General features: G+C 42.5%; 1 protein-coding gene across 1 annotated transcript in view; it reads left to right on the top strand.

The window, feature by feature from the left end:
* The first annotated feature begins 3,245 nt into the window (after window positions 1-3,245).
* The window catches only part of SLC22A3 (solute carrier family 22 member 3), a 45,797-nt gene continuing 33,605 nt past the window's right edge, over window positions 3,246-15,437 (top strand). The window contains exon 1 of the mRNA XM_024195816.2: window positions 3,246-3,883. Coding sequence (XP_024051584.2) covers window positions 3,467-3,883 — 417 coding nt within the window. The 5' untranslated portion in view covers window positions 3,246-3,466. The remainder of the gene's footprint in view (window positions 3,884-15,437) is intronic.

The following is a 15,437-nucleotide window of genomic DNA, read 5'->3' as shown; positions in this document are numbered from 1 at the left end:
AATGTCACTTTGCATGGTAAATTTCTCTGGTATAGACAAGACCATAATGAGTGATTAATAGGACAGACCCATGAGTTTTGACTCCCAGGCCTGTACCCCAACCACTAGACTGCATTTTCTCCCTTTGGTCTCACCACATAGCTCCAATTCAAGAAGATTTTTTTGAGTTAATGGGCTGGATCCGCAGCTACCTCCACTGACCAATTAAAAGTTGGCAAATTAAAACTGATCAAAGGAAATATTTTTTCAGACAACACGTGATTAGACTAGAGACCCAAACTCATTGCAACATGAAGTCGTCGAAGTCAAAAACTTAGCAAGAATCAAAAAGGGATAAGGTTAACGAGAATAGCCAGAGTTGTCATAGTTGATGGGAACAAAGGTTTTAGAAGGTGTTGTGTCTTGTGCTCTCTATACAACATATGCAATATAAAGGAACCATATGGGCAAAGTGAGGTCCAAATAGCCATGTTTACTAATCATATATAACCTGTACCACCTGGCTACACACATACACACTGCTGCTCTGGCAGAGTTCTGGTGGAATATAGAGGACAGTGAGGGCCACTAGTGGGCTCACAAACTATTTAAAGGGATGTTACCCTATTCCTGTACACTACAGAAGGGATATTAAACCTCATGCTTCAGGCCTTAAGCCAATCTCTAACAAAGATCAGAAGGAAATATAATGTCTGCAGGAAATTACCCCACATCTAACTACTGTGAGATGCTTACACCCTCCTCTGAAGTGTCTGGTGCTGCCCATTGTCAGAGACAGGACACTGGACTAGATGGACTGTTGGTCTGATCCAGTATGGCAGTTCCTTTGGTCTTATGTTCCTAATTCCAGTGATTTTCACCAGCTGAAGATCTGCCCAAATATGTCTAATTTCCAGGTGTCCCCTTTATCTGCAGTATTACTGTAATATAAATTAAGCCTATTTGTCTCATATGGTAATTTGACCCGTTGGTGCTGCTGTTCCCATTGAAAATTATTATTCTTGGTTATTATGATCTGAGATAAAATGGCTATTAATTTCACAGCACAAAGCCTCATCTTAGAAAATAGACTGCTGGCCATCCCTCTGTACAGGAGTGAGGCAAACTCCCTTTACTGGTGGGTCTAGTGTAGGGCTGGGTGACATTTTTCAGTTGAAACTTTTTCCCAGAGAAGTTTCAGATTCAGAGACATCAAAACATATTGCAAATTCATGTCAATGTCACCAAAAAAATCCCAAAATGGAAATGTTTTGTTTTGATATTTTCCAAATGGAATGTTTTGATATCCTGTTTCCAAATTTCCTTTAATTTTATTTTTAAAAAATGGTTAAGAACAAAAATGATTTGGTGAAAAGAAATGCTTCATTCAACCCCAAGCAATTTTTTTGACTCTCTAATTTGCTGTAAATGTTTCTGTTTGACCCAAAATGATTTATTGTTCAAAACTGCTGGCAACTGAAAAAGCTGTTACATGCCCAGCTCTTGTTTAGTGCAGTTACAGAGTCTGCCTATGTTTCTTGGTTTTACCATCTGACTTTTGGCTTGACCAGGACAACTGGGGGACTCAAGTGATGATATCTCAAAATTATGAGTTGGGAACTGGGTTCACATGGATGGGAACTGAGCTTGCCAACCTAACACAAGCACTGTTCTGTAACAACTTCCAGATACAGAGTCTAGCTGCTAAAAGGGATGAAGGTTAGAAGGAATGTTTGTCTTTTAGATTTCTCAGGGTTTTTTTTTTTTTTTTTTTTTTTTTTTAAATCTTACAGTTGGTGGGGCTTTGCTAAACTAAGTCTTTTCGTTTCATATTTGAGTGGTCATATTTTAAATGCAGATTTTATCACAAAGGAGTGAAACTATAAGAGGCTTGGAATTTGGGTTGAATTCAGCTAAGCATGGCCCTCTGAGCCACTGATTATCCTGAGAAAAGTTCTCCTCCCCGATCATTGAGATTTTCAGGGATAAGCCCTCTTTCTCTTGGACTCTTTAGTTTTATTGGCTTCACAGATAATTCTGGTGGCAAAAAAAAAAAACACCACCCACTTTTGTCTGCAACTGGCCAGAAGACTGCACTGCACCACACCACATCAGACACAGACCTGCCCACAGTGAGCCATGCATTCATGACCTCCCGGTTTCATTATTTTGCAGCTCATTATATCTAGGACTGAAACCACACACCCTGTAAGAGCTCGACCTGATACAAAAGCTCATCTGTTTAGCAACACAAATCATCATGAGCACATCACCTCAGATCTGTGCTCCCTCCCTGGGCACCATTTCAAGTTGTCTGTCCTGATATTCAAAGCCCTCCATGGGATTGGACCTAGCTACCTGAAAGTTTGCTTCTATCTCCGCAACCATAACATTCCATCAGTGACAACTATGACCAGTAAGAGACAGGTAATTGCCGGAGACAGAACTGCCCTGGGAACTGGACCTCGACTTATTCCTGTAAAGAGATAAGAGTGGCCACAAATCTCACCACTTTCAGAATTTTAAATGCAAACCCCATTCTTTCTGTGGCTTAGATTGCCCTCTGGAACTGCCACCCACCCACCCCCAGCCCACCTTGATCTCTGGCCCCCACAAGTCCCTGGCCCCCAAGCAAACTTATCAACTAACTAAATGTATAGCTCCTCTGGGAAAGGAGAGAGCAGGGGACACTCAGATACTAAGATGAATGAGGCCATATAAAAACCTACATAAATAGGTCAAAGCACAGATAGACCTATTTTGAAAAGAAACTCTGACATTTTGGGCATACACTACCTGACAGCCTTTCTTTAATTATAACATAGAAAGGAAAAAGCAGTTCCAATAAAAGCTGCACAGATGGTTCAATAGCACGTTGGATGAGTACTAGAACATTGCTGCAGAAATAACTCCTGTGGCTGAAGGGGAGACTTCATAGCTTTCTATGAACATTTCTTTCACTGCCACCCAGAGTGCTGACAACATCGCTCATTGCTACTTTTGCAGCAGCTTCCTCTCGGTTACGTTTTTATTTAACACTCTGCATTTTTCTGGGACCCCTTTGTAAGGACAACAGCAGTACGCCATTGCCTGCAGAGCTGGTATTTACTGCACGCCTGTCCCTAAAGAGTTAATTGTTTTTATTACATAATCTGTTTAACATTCTGGATAGATAGGAAACACACGCCCCTTCTCTCTTACCATATGTTTACCCACTTTATATTGCTCTCCTAAACTGCTGTGTGTAAGCCTCATGCCTCTTGACATACTGTAACACTTTGGGTGGGTCGGTGGAACTTTGCTCTGTTCCAAAGCTGCTTATGCTACTGTGATTATGTGTGTGTGTGTGTGAGAGAGGAGAGGGAGAGGGAGAGAGACAGTCCACACAGCTACTGCTAGAGGAAGCACCAGGACTAGTTAGAAAGTTTGAAAGCTGTTGACTCTGCCATCTCTTTGATCCCTCCGAATTGAAAACCTACTGCACACAATGCCGTCTTTTGATGAGGTTTTAAAAGAAGCTGGGGAATTTGGAAGGTTCCAAAAGAGGGTCTTTTTCCTCCTTTGCCAGACCGGCATAACTTTTTCTTTTCTATTTGTTGGAGTGGTATTTCTTGGGCACACACCAGAGTACTATTGGTGCAGGATCCCTGGTGCAGCTGAATTAAGTGAGAGATGTGGATGGACCCTTGAAGAGGAACAAAACTATACTGTGCCAGCTCTGAACCTGGTGAACAGGTTTTCCAGTGGCCAGTGTGAGAGGTTTGACATAGAGTGGAATAACACCTCTGTGAGCTGTGCCAACCCACTGTCCCGCTTTACTAATAGCAGCTTGGGCAACGTGCCGCTTACTTCATGCCAGGATGGCTGGGTATATAAACAACCCCACTCAACGATCGTCAGCGAGGTAAGGGAAATCAAAATTTTCCAATCAGTGTTTTCATTGTCAGAGCAGGATTGTAAAATAAAAATGGATTGCTATAGCAATACATATGGAGTATAGATGTTTTTGATGAAAACTTTATTCTTGTCCCATTAAAGTTTCTCTGAAATTTACAAATGAATCCGGATATTGAGTATTCTCAAGCAGCAATATCAGGGTGAGTATTGACTCGCTGGAGCAGATGAACTCAAATGGGGATACTGCTTTCTTGCTGCTGTAATGCTGGACTAAAATAAACAAAGAGTAATGTCATTGCAACTGAGGCATTAGAGTGGTCATTTAAGGGCAGGTCCTTGGCTGGTATAAATTAATGTTGTTCAATTGACTGCTGCTGATTTATACCAGCTCATGATCTGACCAGTTATATAGACATTATATAATTTATTTGAGTAAGTATGTAGACTTACTAATAATAAATAATTAGTATCTAACCACTTCTGTGTGTCCTGAGCCTCAATGAGAAAATAGAATTACATTGGTTGTCATTAAAAATTCATATTTTGCCAACAGTTACCACACTCTGGTATCTGAAATGCCAGTTATTTCCTGTAGAATGGAAAACACCATAACTAAAATACATTTAAATACATTAGGTATGTAATCTTCATGAAGTGTTGTATACTGTATCAAAACCACCACATGATTTGACTGCCGTGCCCATGGTCCTACAATCTTCCCATTATTATTTATTTGTATGTGATGACCAGGACCCAGGCAGTCAGATCTAGTGGTTGGAGCAGGAGTCAGGGCAGGTTGGGTACCAGGAGGTCAGATCCAGGATAGACCAGAGGGCAAACCAAGAGTCAAGTGTCAGGAAGCAGGCCAAGTCAGATACCGGGAGGTCAGAGTCCCAGATAGGCCAGAGGACAAAAGCGAGAGTCAGGTGTCAGAAAGCAAACTAACTCAGGTACTGCGAGGTCAGAGCCCGTGACAGGTCAGAGGGAAAACCGAGAGTTAGGAGGCAGGCAGGATCAGAAGCTGGAGTCTAGGGTCTCTCACAAGCAGGGTCTGGAGCAGAGACAGGCAGGCAGTCTATGTTGTTGCTCAGACAGCTCCCTTTCATGGCTTCCTGGTTTATATACTGGTATAAGCCAATCGGGGGGCTTTCTGAAGCTGTCCCTCCAGTCCTGGTGGTTGGTACTTCCTGCAAGCCCAGTCTCACAGGGTCTTCCCATGGGAGCCCAGCCTAAGCCTCCTGTGGCAATGTGGAGGCATCAGCAGCCCTAAGCCCCCACAGTTCCATCCCTGCAGGTTCTCACATTATATTACTATAGTGCCACGGCGCCCCAGTCCTGGATCAGGACCCCCTTGTGCTAGGTGCTGTACAAAGAGACAGTCCCTAACCCAAAGAGTTTATAGTCTCATGCACCTTCCCTCAGCCCGTCCTGTCATCAGTTGTTCTACTTTGTCTCTTCTTAGGTTATGACATCTTCAGGGCAGGAAACTTTCCTTATACACATTCTGTAAAGTGCCTAGAACATTGCATGCCCTGAATAAATGTTAAATAAGAGCAAATGAGTGGCCTGGAGATTGGTAAATGGATACAGAGCATCCACCTTCAGGTCATAGAATCAAAGCTGGTTCAGGTTAGAAATAACTGAAAATCAGGATAAGCTGATGAGTGCGAGCTGTCTGAAATGTGTCGGTGTCATAGTTTACTCCCTGGCAGATAAGAATCCACACCTCAAAAAACATTAATCACAGTCTTCACTGAGTAGATTTGTTTGCTGTCTCAGCAATGGATTGAATGGGCAAGGAAAATTAAATATGTTCAGATTCATAGGAGTGGCTATTCCAGGTGAGGACTGAACCTCACTGGCAGGGGAAACTTGCACTGCTGCCTATGTCATACTTGTCCGGGAGATGTACAGAGAAATTCAGCCTCCAGGGCTTTCAGTCCAGAATCTTTCATGAACAGTATCATTTAACTGACATTATTTTTAAAATGAAAATTAGGAGTGTGTGTGATGGGGGTGTGTTTGTGTGTGGGGGGGTGAGATTACTTTTTTGTCCATGTTTTTTTCAGCTGTTGACCCTGATGACTGCTGAAAGTGGGTGAGCAAAACAGCAATGAAAAGCTTCACTCCCAGTCCATTTACAGCAGCAGTAGGTAAAAGATTATTCTGTATCTGATGCAACCACTATGATTTTGCATCAGCAGCAAGAAAAAAAACCCTCCCTGCTCACTAGCTAATGCACAGAGAAAATGAAAGTGTGGGTCATCAAAGCAAATAGTGAGAGCTGAAGTTCAAAGTTCCATTGGCAAACATCTCCAGGCTGTACCACGTTCACCTGTGTGTTCAGCAGCACGCATGTAAGTGAAAAGCAGGGCTACAGGGAAAAGGAAGGTGACCAATGGAATGGTGAATGGGAACCTTACGGAAATGCTCCAGGTGCACGTGAACAAGCTCCTGAAAACCAGCCAAATAAGAAGCATGGTTTTGATTTTCACCACCGTTGCCTGCCAAATCCTCTACCAAAAATAATAATAAGAAGGAGGTTGGATGGCCCAGATAAGGTGGGGGGAGGGAAGGCCACTGGACAAGAGTGCTCTTACTGACTAATGAGGAGATTTTCAAAGGCATGAAGGCTGTTAGGCATCCAACTCCCATTGGACATGACTGGAAGTTGGGCACCTAATTGTCCTTTATGCCTTTGAAAATCTACCCCCTAAGCCTCTGAATATTCTTCTGTAAAATAACAGGCCCTTGTACAATGCCTAAAGACAAGGACATAAGAATAGTAATAGGCTAGAGAGCATCTCCTCCTTTCCCAGGTGACCATATGGTGTGTGTGTGTGTGTATATATATATACACCAAGTAGCAGCATTCACAGGACTCTTTTCAGACTTCAAAGGCCTGATCCAAAGAGTTCTGGGATCAGTAGAAAGACTCCCATTGACTTCACTGGGCTGTGGATCAGGGTCCAAGACTCCAGTCCCTGTAGCTTGGATCTGGCTCCAACATACCTAATTATCAGCTTTACTCATTTACCAAGCAGTGACATAGCAGGCAATTCACAACGTAAACATGTTAAATATAACACACTTGGAAAGGGAAGATCAAGTTAACCCTAAGTTAGGACTTCCATAAAATTTAGATGAGAAATCAAGTTAGACATAGTAGTGTCCTATCTAATTGACCATTGAAGCTACCCCTTTTCTAATGTGCCTGCTCTTTCTAAACCTTCCATTTTTATATAGATGAACTGTTCTTTTTGTACTTTGTTTAAACACGTGTTATTTCATATCTGATTAAGTTTACCGAGAACATGACCAGGGAGACTAAATCAAAAGGATGATTTAGCATAGTAATCTGAAAAGCAGATGTTCGTGGGAGGGAGAGACTTGAAAAGCAGCAATGCTGAAAGAAATATGCAGGGGGTTATATTAGACAGCAAATTAGGCACAAGTTTGCAATGTGATTCAGTAGCTCAAAGACAAATGCAAACACGGGCTGCTATGCAAAGATGTCACCCCACAGAACAGGGGTGTAACAGTTCCACTCTATCCGGTTCTTATGCAATCACACCTGAAATGCTGCATTCAGTTCTGAGCACCTTATAACCACAGAGATAAATATGATCAGAGGACTGGAGGGATTGATTTGTGAGGCATTATTAAATTAATGAAATATGCAAGGTGGGTTTCTCATCTTTGTCCTGATCCCTTCACACTGCTATGGTGGTGCAAAAGGGTCTGGATCTCTCCTTGGGAAACACTTGAATATGGTGTCAATTTCTATTATTTTATGTCTAGTTAATTTGTTAAACTGTTTCAAAATAGTTCCACAGGCAGCTTCAGTTACAGTAACCACTAAGTAAAAGGAATTGTTTGGTTTGATGGGAACTCTGGAGCTGGCACATGAGCAGCACCTGAAGTGCCTGATGCCTATTCCATTGTAGCTGGATTAATTAAATTACAGCCTAGGGTAGGTTTCAGAGTAGCAGCCATGTTAGTCTGTATCTGCAAAAAGAACAGGAGTACTTGTGACACCTTAGAGACTAACACATTTATTTGAGCATAAGCATTCGTGGGCTACAGCCCACTTCATCGGATGCATAGAATGGAACACACAGAAAGAAGATATTTATACATACAGAGAACATGAAAAGGTGGGAGTAGCCATACCAACTGTAAGCGGCCAATCAATTGAGATGAGCTATCATCAGCAGGAGAGAGAAAAAAAACAAAACAAAAAAACAACAACCTTTGAAGTGATAATCGAGATGACCCATAGAAGGTGTGAGGATATTTTAACATGGGGAAATAGATTTAATTAGTGTAATGACCCAACCATTTCCAGTCTCTGTTCAAACCTAAGTTAATTGTATCTAATTTGCATATTAATTCAAGTTCAGCAGTCTCTTGTTGGAGTCTGTTTTTGAAGTTTTTTTGTTGCAAAATTGCCACCTTCAAGTCTGTCACTGAGTGGTTAGAGAGGTTGAAGTGTTCTCCCACTGGTTTTTGAATGTTATGATTCCTGAGGTCAGATTTGTGTCCATTTATTCTTTTGCGTAGAGACTGTCCGGTTTGGCCAATGTATATGGCAGAGGGGCATTGCTGGCACATGATGGCATATATCACGTTGGTAGATGTGCAGGTGAACGAGCCCCTGATGGTGTGGCTGATGTGCTTAGATCCTATGATGGTGTCACTTGAATAGATATGTGGACAGAGTTGGCATCGGGCTTTGTTGCAAGGATAGGTTCCTGGGTTAGTGTTTATGTTGTATGGTGTGCGGTTGCTGGTGAGTATTTGCTTCAGGTTGGGGGGCTGTCTGTAAGCGAGGACTGGTCTGTCTCCCAAGATCTGTGAGAGTGAGGGATCATCTTTCAGGATAGGTTGTAGATCTTTGATGATGCGCTGGAGAGGTTTTAGTTGGGGGCTGAAGGTGACGGCTAGTGGCGTTCTGTTATTTTCTTTGTTGGGCCTGTCCTGTCATAGGTGACTTCTGGGTACTCTTCTGGCTCTGTCAATCTGGTTTTTCACTTCAGCAGGTGGGTACTGTAGTTTTAAGAATGCTTGATAGAGATCTTATAGGTGTTTGTCTCTGTCTGAGGTATTGGAGCAAATGCGGTTGTATCTTAGAGCTTGGCTGTAGACAATGGATCGTGTGGTGTGTCCTGGATGGAAGCTGGAGGCATGTTGGTAAGTATAGCGGTCAGTAGGTTTCCGGTATAGGGTGGTGTTTATGTGACCATCACTTATGAGCATAGTAGTGTCTAGGAAATGGACCGCTTGTGTGGATTGGTCTAGGCTGAGGTTGATGGTGGGATGGAAATTGTTAAAATCATGGTAGAATTCCTCAAGGGCTTCTTCTCCATGGGTCCAGATGATGAAGACGTCATCAATGTAGCACAAGTAGAGTAGGGGCGTTAGGGGACGAGAGCTAAGGAAGTGTTGTTCTAAGTCAGCCATAAAAATGTTGGCATACTGTGGGGCCATGCAGGTACCCATAGCAGTGCCGCTGACTTGAAGGTATATATTGTCCCCAAATGTGAAATAGTTGTAGGTGAGGACAAAGTCACAAAGTTCAGCCACCAGGTTAGCCGTGATATTATCGGGGATACTGTTCCTGATGGCTTGTAGTCCATATTTGTGTGGAATGTTCGTGTAGAGGGCTTCTACATCCATAGTGGCCAGGATGGTGTTTTCTGGAAGATCACCGATGGATTGTAGTTTCCTCAGGAAGTCAGTGGTGTCTCGAAGATAGCTGGGAGTGCAGGTAGAGTAGGGCTTGAGGAGAGAGTCCACATAGCCAAATAATCCTGCTGTTAGGGTGCCAATGCTTGAGATGATGGGGCGTCCAGGTTTATGGATCTTGGGTAGCAAATAGAATACCTCTAGTCGGGGTTCTAGGCATGTGTCTGTACAGATCTGTTCCTGTGCTTTTTCAGGGAGTTTCTTGAGCAGATGGTGTAGTTTCTTTTGGTAATCATCAGTGGGATCAGAGGATAATGGCTTGTAGAATGTGGAGTTAGAGAGCTGCCTAGCAGCCTCTTGTTCATATTCCAACTTATTCATGATGACGACAGCACCTCCTTTGTTAGCCTTTTTGATTATGATGTCAGAGTTGTTCCTGAGGCTGTTGATGGTGTTGTGTTCAGCACGGCTGAGGTTATGGGGCAAGTGATGCTGCTTTTCCACAATTTCAGCCCATGCACGTCGACGGAAGCAATCTATGTAGAGGTCCAGTCTACACCTAGGGTAGGTGGCTGGAAGTGGGTCCTTTCACAATGAGGTATTTTGAGGAGGAGGAGAACAGAATCCACTATAACGTCCATTATGGACAACACTTGGCAACTCTATTTACCTTCTTCAGGCCTTAATGATAGGTGAAATAGCAAAACCTAAGATTCGTTTATAAAACATTCTTGGTGTCTTATGGAGGTACAACAGCAAGTCCTCTTTCTCCTTGCCGCTGCAGTTTGAAGTTTTGCATATTGTACCAGGATGGGTTGTGGACTCTACAGCTTTGGGTCATGCTTTTCCTTGCAGGCACCTAAAATCAGACAGAGTTGTCTTACAAAAGGCAAACCCATTAACTCTCAGTACATCATGCAGCTAGAGCCCTTGAACTCCCTGATCCTGAGGTGGAATAAAGTTAGACAAAGTAGTGATCAGAATGATTTTAAGATGCAGATTGCAGCAAATGCACTGAAATCAGTTTGACTTTATTTGTAAAACCTCACAATAATTCCACAAATGTAATTAAGTTTCCCTTTTTAAGAGAACACACAAAGCTCAGTGAAATTAAGTATTTGGGAAATACCCCCAAAATAAAATCAAATATTGTTTCCACTTGTTTTTATTGGGCTTTTGTTACTCCTCATGAACCTGGAAAAAGAAACTAGTTGGGTCAGCAGTAGGTTTGGAATCAAATGGCTTGTCAGATTTTGCTGGGAAAGGGAACCATAGAGGAGATACACATCTTGGCCTAAATTCATTCCCCATTTATGTCAGATGATGTCAGCATAAATAATGTGGGGGTCCAGATTGTATTTTTTTAGGAATGGGAGTGGAGTCACTAAAAGTCATTTCTGCAAATGAGTGGTGCAGGCTGAAAAGAGGATATGACTAGAGCTGCTAGAGGGTGCAGTGATTCAGCAGTTCCGTACAGTGGACCAGAAATCGGAAAGAAAAAAAAAGTTGAGCCTAGATCATTTCCACTAACTACTGATAGAATGTTGCAAAGGGTGGGTAATTTTATCCAAACATTTTTTACAATGATGACGCCTAGTGGCATGTTAATGGATTACAGACAAATCTACAGATTCAGATGCCAGCAGAGACAGTAATCTACAGATTCATCAATTGCTAATAGCAAAGCTGGTGTGTTCCAGACTTAATAGCAGCCTTTACTGGCACATGTTTAGCATAATGAATTGATTCCAATGTAGCCTCTCAGCAACACTTTCTTATGACGAAAGTTATGTGATTTTGAGACTTGGCAACAATTCATTGCCCAAGTGGGAGATCTGAGAAGGACAAATCATCAGCAGAACACATTACCCTACTACACTTGTTGCAAATAAATCATCATGCTCTGATACTTGGCAGCTGTCTCAAAAAACCCAGACAGTATTTTCAAAGGAATCTGTAACCAGTTCAGCAATGTTTACCTTACAACGTTTTCAGCGTCTTAAAGCAGTGAATAACATGACAGTCAAAGCTTTGGTGGAGAGAAAACAGCTGTTCCTTTTTCTATACTACTCCAGAAGAATTAATTCAACACTATGGAAAAGTCCCAAAGCCTACACTTACCTTGATTAGTACGTCTGGGTTAATACAAGAAATCAGTGCTACTTTTTCATATTATCATGTAGGGTTTGAGGGGTAGTGAGAGGGTGGCGGGAGCAGACAGGGGGACTGATTTAGTGCCAAGAGATGGGTTCACTACAAAGTTCTCAGTAAGGTTTCCCCCCATATAAAAATGATTGTGCTTCAGGTAGGGCATATCTTCACAGCCCCATTTATTTCAGTGAAGCTGCACCAATTTACACTGGATGAGAAGCTGGGACATTGACTTCAAATGTTTGATAACTGCTATTTTTTTCTATGTTTGCACAGGGTTGGGATGAGTTTACAAATCTCTCCTTTATTTTGCCAGTCTGGAGGCAGCAGTGGTAATAAGAAAAGGAAAAGGTTTTTTTGTTTTTTTTTAAAAAGGAGGAGACCAATTTCACATTAGAAAGCTTGGTATCATTCTGGGTGGTCCAGTCAGCAGATCTACAAGTGATTCAAGCTGGACCTTGAAGTCATGTATGAAAATTCAGGCAAAAAAAACCCAAAATCAAAACCAAACAAACCTCACTACTCAGGTTCTTGTGACACAGCAACTTAAGAGTGAAATCTGACCCTCTGTTTTTCTTTGTCATTATTGAGTTCCACCAGTATGCTCACCTCTGAACAAGGTAGAGAAGAAAATCTACCCTGAGGAGGTCTCTTAGCACATCTTGTTTTGATAAAACCAAGAAAAAGGGCTGTTTATCTGCCCCCCTCCACCCCCGAGCTGAATCAGCTTGACGTTTGATTTCAGTGAAGTGCTGGTGAAAAATGCTTTGGAGAATGAGAGAATCTATACACCCCCAAAGCAAGTACAGACTGGGTAGCAGCAGTCTGACCTGCCCCAGATTGGCCTAGCAATGTACTTTTGTCCTCCCCTGGAGGCACCACCTGCAGGACTGAGAGGATAGTACTACTGCCAAGTAGGATGCCAGTTTTGCTGTTGGTTTTTTCAGATGGACACTTGTTCAGCCAGAACTGGGCTGAGACCTTCGATTCATTGTAGACAGGCAGAGAAAAACACCTAGTACTGGTCAATTAATGAATAATAGTTGTAAATCAAATATTTACTTATCTCACCTGTCTCTTGTGAAGATTAGTTGTGACTGACTGTACAGTGCTTTCAGATCCTCAGGCCAAAGGTGCTATGCTTCCAAGTCCTCTGATGAATTATTATCAGGTAAGGCAATGCAGGGTTGAATCTGGGAAGTCAGGGAAAGGTATACACAGTGCTGAAGGACTAAGGTATGAGCTTTCCAGCATCCCGCTCAGTATTGGAACAGAAGACTGTCCTTAGTTGTATCACAGAGACCGGGGGAGGGGGGAGCGCTCCAAAGCTTATTGAAGTCATGGAAAGACTCCGTCGACTTCAGTAGCCTTTGGCTCAGGTCCCAAATCACTTGCACCTCTATACAGAAAAGTGAGGTGCTGCTGAATGCCTGTAACTCCCATTGTCTTCAGTCCTTGAACTACACAGAAAAACATTGTGGAGTACTTGCTATCCCCTAACTGAATCTGAGTGTCAGTCCAAAACAAAAAATATCTGTCCTCTGACAGACATACTCCATATGTGAGGGGAGACACTGTAATAACCATTTTGTTTTCCAGGTATTAGTCATGACCTTGACCTTCTCAGTGCTCATTTCAGACCCATCCTCCTCCTTTGTTTAAAGGTTATTTCAGCTGTGAAATCCTTAGGCATGTTGGGGATTTCCTTCCCTCTCTCTGGGGAGATAGATAGATAATTTAATACCCTTTTCCTGGCTAAGTAAAATAGGCAAAGTAAACTAAAATGGTCCCAAATAACTGCACCACAGTTAAAAAAAAATTCATTGGAATTTGGTCTGAATGTCTAGGCGTTCAGTGGGTGGTGAGAGGATTTAGCACCTTCCAGGCATCTGGCTCCTCACCAGGGGATACTTCATCCCCTACAATCCGGCAGCTCCAAAGGAGTTGGTGGGAGAAGTAATGACATCAGCTTTCCCCTCTTCCATTCCTTTATTTATAACACAGTGCAGCTGAGAGTCCTGGCACTGTCCTGAAGTAGGTGGTTTCTTCTCTCCTAAGCTCCTATCTCGACTGCTCGCAGTGACTGGTCTCTGCACATGTCACTGGAGGTGAGAGCAGAGGAGTTCAGATTGGTACGGATTATGAATTCATATACCAGGCCCTTTCTAGCCATCGTATTAAATTGAAGAAGAATATAGTTCAAGCATATAGTGTGGTAATGTGCATTTTGTTATGTACTGTATGGAAACTGTGTTAGCAAATGAAGTGTGTAGCCCACAGGCAAATTGTCAGTGCAGCCCTCAGTGTTGTAAAATGTGGACATCCCAGCCTTAAGCAGCGCATTACTGTGTGTGTGTACAAGTGCAGTCGGAGGTTTTCTGACACATACATCAATGGATGCTGAGGAGCTGAGCCTGAAATTAAAACCTACCTACTTAACTAACTTCCTCCGGATGTTAGGTCTTCCCTTTGAATTAGACTCAGAATAGGGGGCAAAGTTCTGGTCTGGACCTGAACTTGTCCAAATTTTGAGGAGAAAGGGAGCACAGTGGCTGAGAGATAGAAAGGCAAATCCTCAAAATTAGATGTGAATCTAGATCCAAACTTGCCCAGTGTTCATGAGATGCTCAGACCTAAGGTTTTTGGTTTAGACCACCCCTAGTGTGACCTCTCAGAAATCTTTTATAGTTTATTTTCAGCAGACGCACTAACAGCTCTGATTTCACAGGGTTGCCAAGTTGGAAAGGTTAATAAGAAACAATGAAAGATGACGCAAGACACATGAGGCCCAGGCAGAAAGGGCTCTGGATTTTTGGATTCTCTACATTACTGACCCTGGATACCAAGCAGAAGATTGAGAGGGAGGCTTGTGACCCCTCCATTCTGAAGCCTGTATTTTCTTTTCCCATGCACAAAGAGCAAAGCATTCCTTTCAATACACATGAGCCCAATTTGTGAACAGTTATTCACACAAATAATTTTAGTGACTTTCTTGGGACTACATACGTAAGTAACTGCTCACCGGTGTTAGCAATGGGTTCAGTCTAGACCTTAGCTCTTTATAGCTACAGAACAGATACAGCCTGGTACACTTCTGCACATTTCTGCATGGGATCACTGCTAGGACTGAGAGGGTGGTTGGGGCTCCATTCATAGAATCATAGAAGTGTAGGACTGGAAAAGACCTCAGTAGGTCATCTAGTCCAGTCCCCTGCACTCAAGGCAGAACTAAGTAAGACCATTCCTGACAGGTTTTTGTCTAACCTGTTCTTAAAAACCTCCAATGACAAAGATGCCACAATCTCCCTAAGCAATTTGTTCCAGTGCTTAACTATCCTGCCAGAAAGTTTTTTCTAATGTCCAACCTAAACCCCCTTGCTGCAATTTAAGCCCATAGCTTCTTGTCCTGTCCTCAGAGGTTAAGAAGAACAATTTTTCACCCTCCGCCTTGTAACACCTTTTATGTACTTGAAAACTGTTATCATGTCCCCTCTCAGTCTTCTCTTCTCCAGACTAAACAAACCCAATTTTTTCCAATCTTTCCTCATAGGTCATGTTTTCTAGAAATTTACATTACACTTTTACATTACCTTAAACCTCTACATTCACATTACACCCATGCCTTTTTGTTGAGGCTGCCAACCAGGGTGCTAGTTGCAGTGAATTTTCTGAAATGGGGTTGATTCTCTTTTAAGAACTAGACTGAAATCACCAATTCTTTT

This window comes from Terrapene carolina, unplaced genomic scaffold, assembly GCF_002925995.2.
Source record: "Terrapene carolina triunguis isolate 2854851 unplaced genomic scaffold, T_m_triunguis-2.0 Scaffold85, whole genome shotgun sequence".
Classification (NCBI taxonomy): domain Eukaryota; kingdom Metazoa; phylum Chordata; order Testudines; family Emydidae; genus Terrapene; species Terrapene triunguis.
The sequence above is the reverse complement of the archived record's forward strand: the minus strand, read 5'-3'. Positions and strand labels throughout refer to the sequence as shown.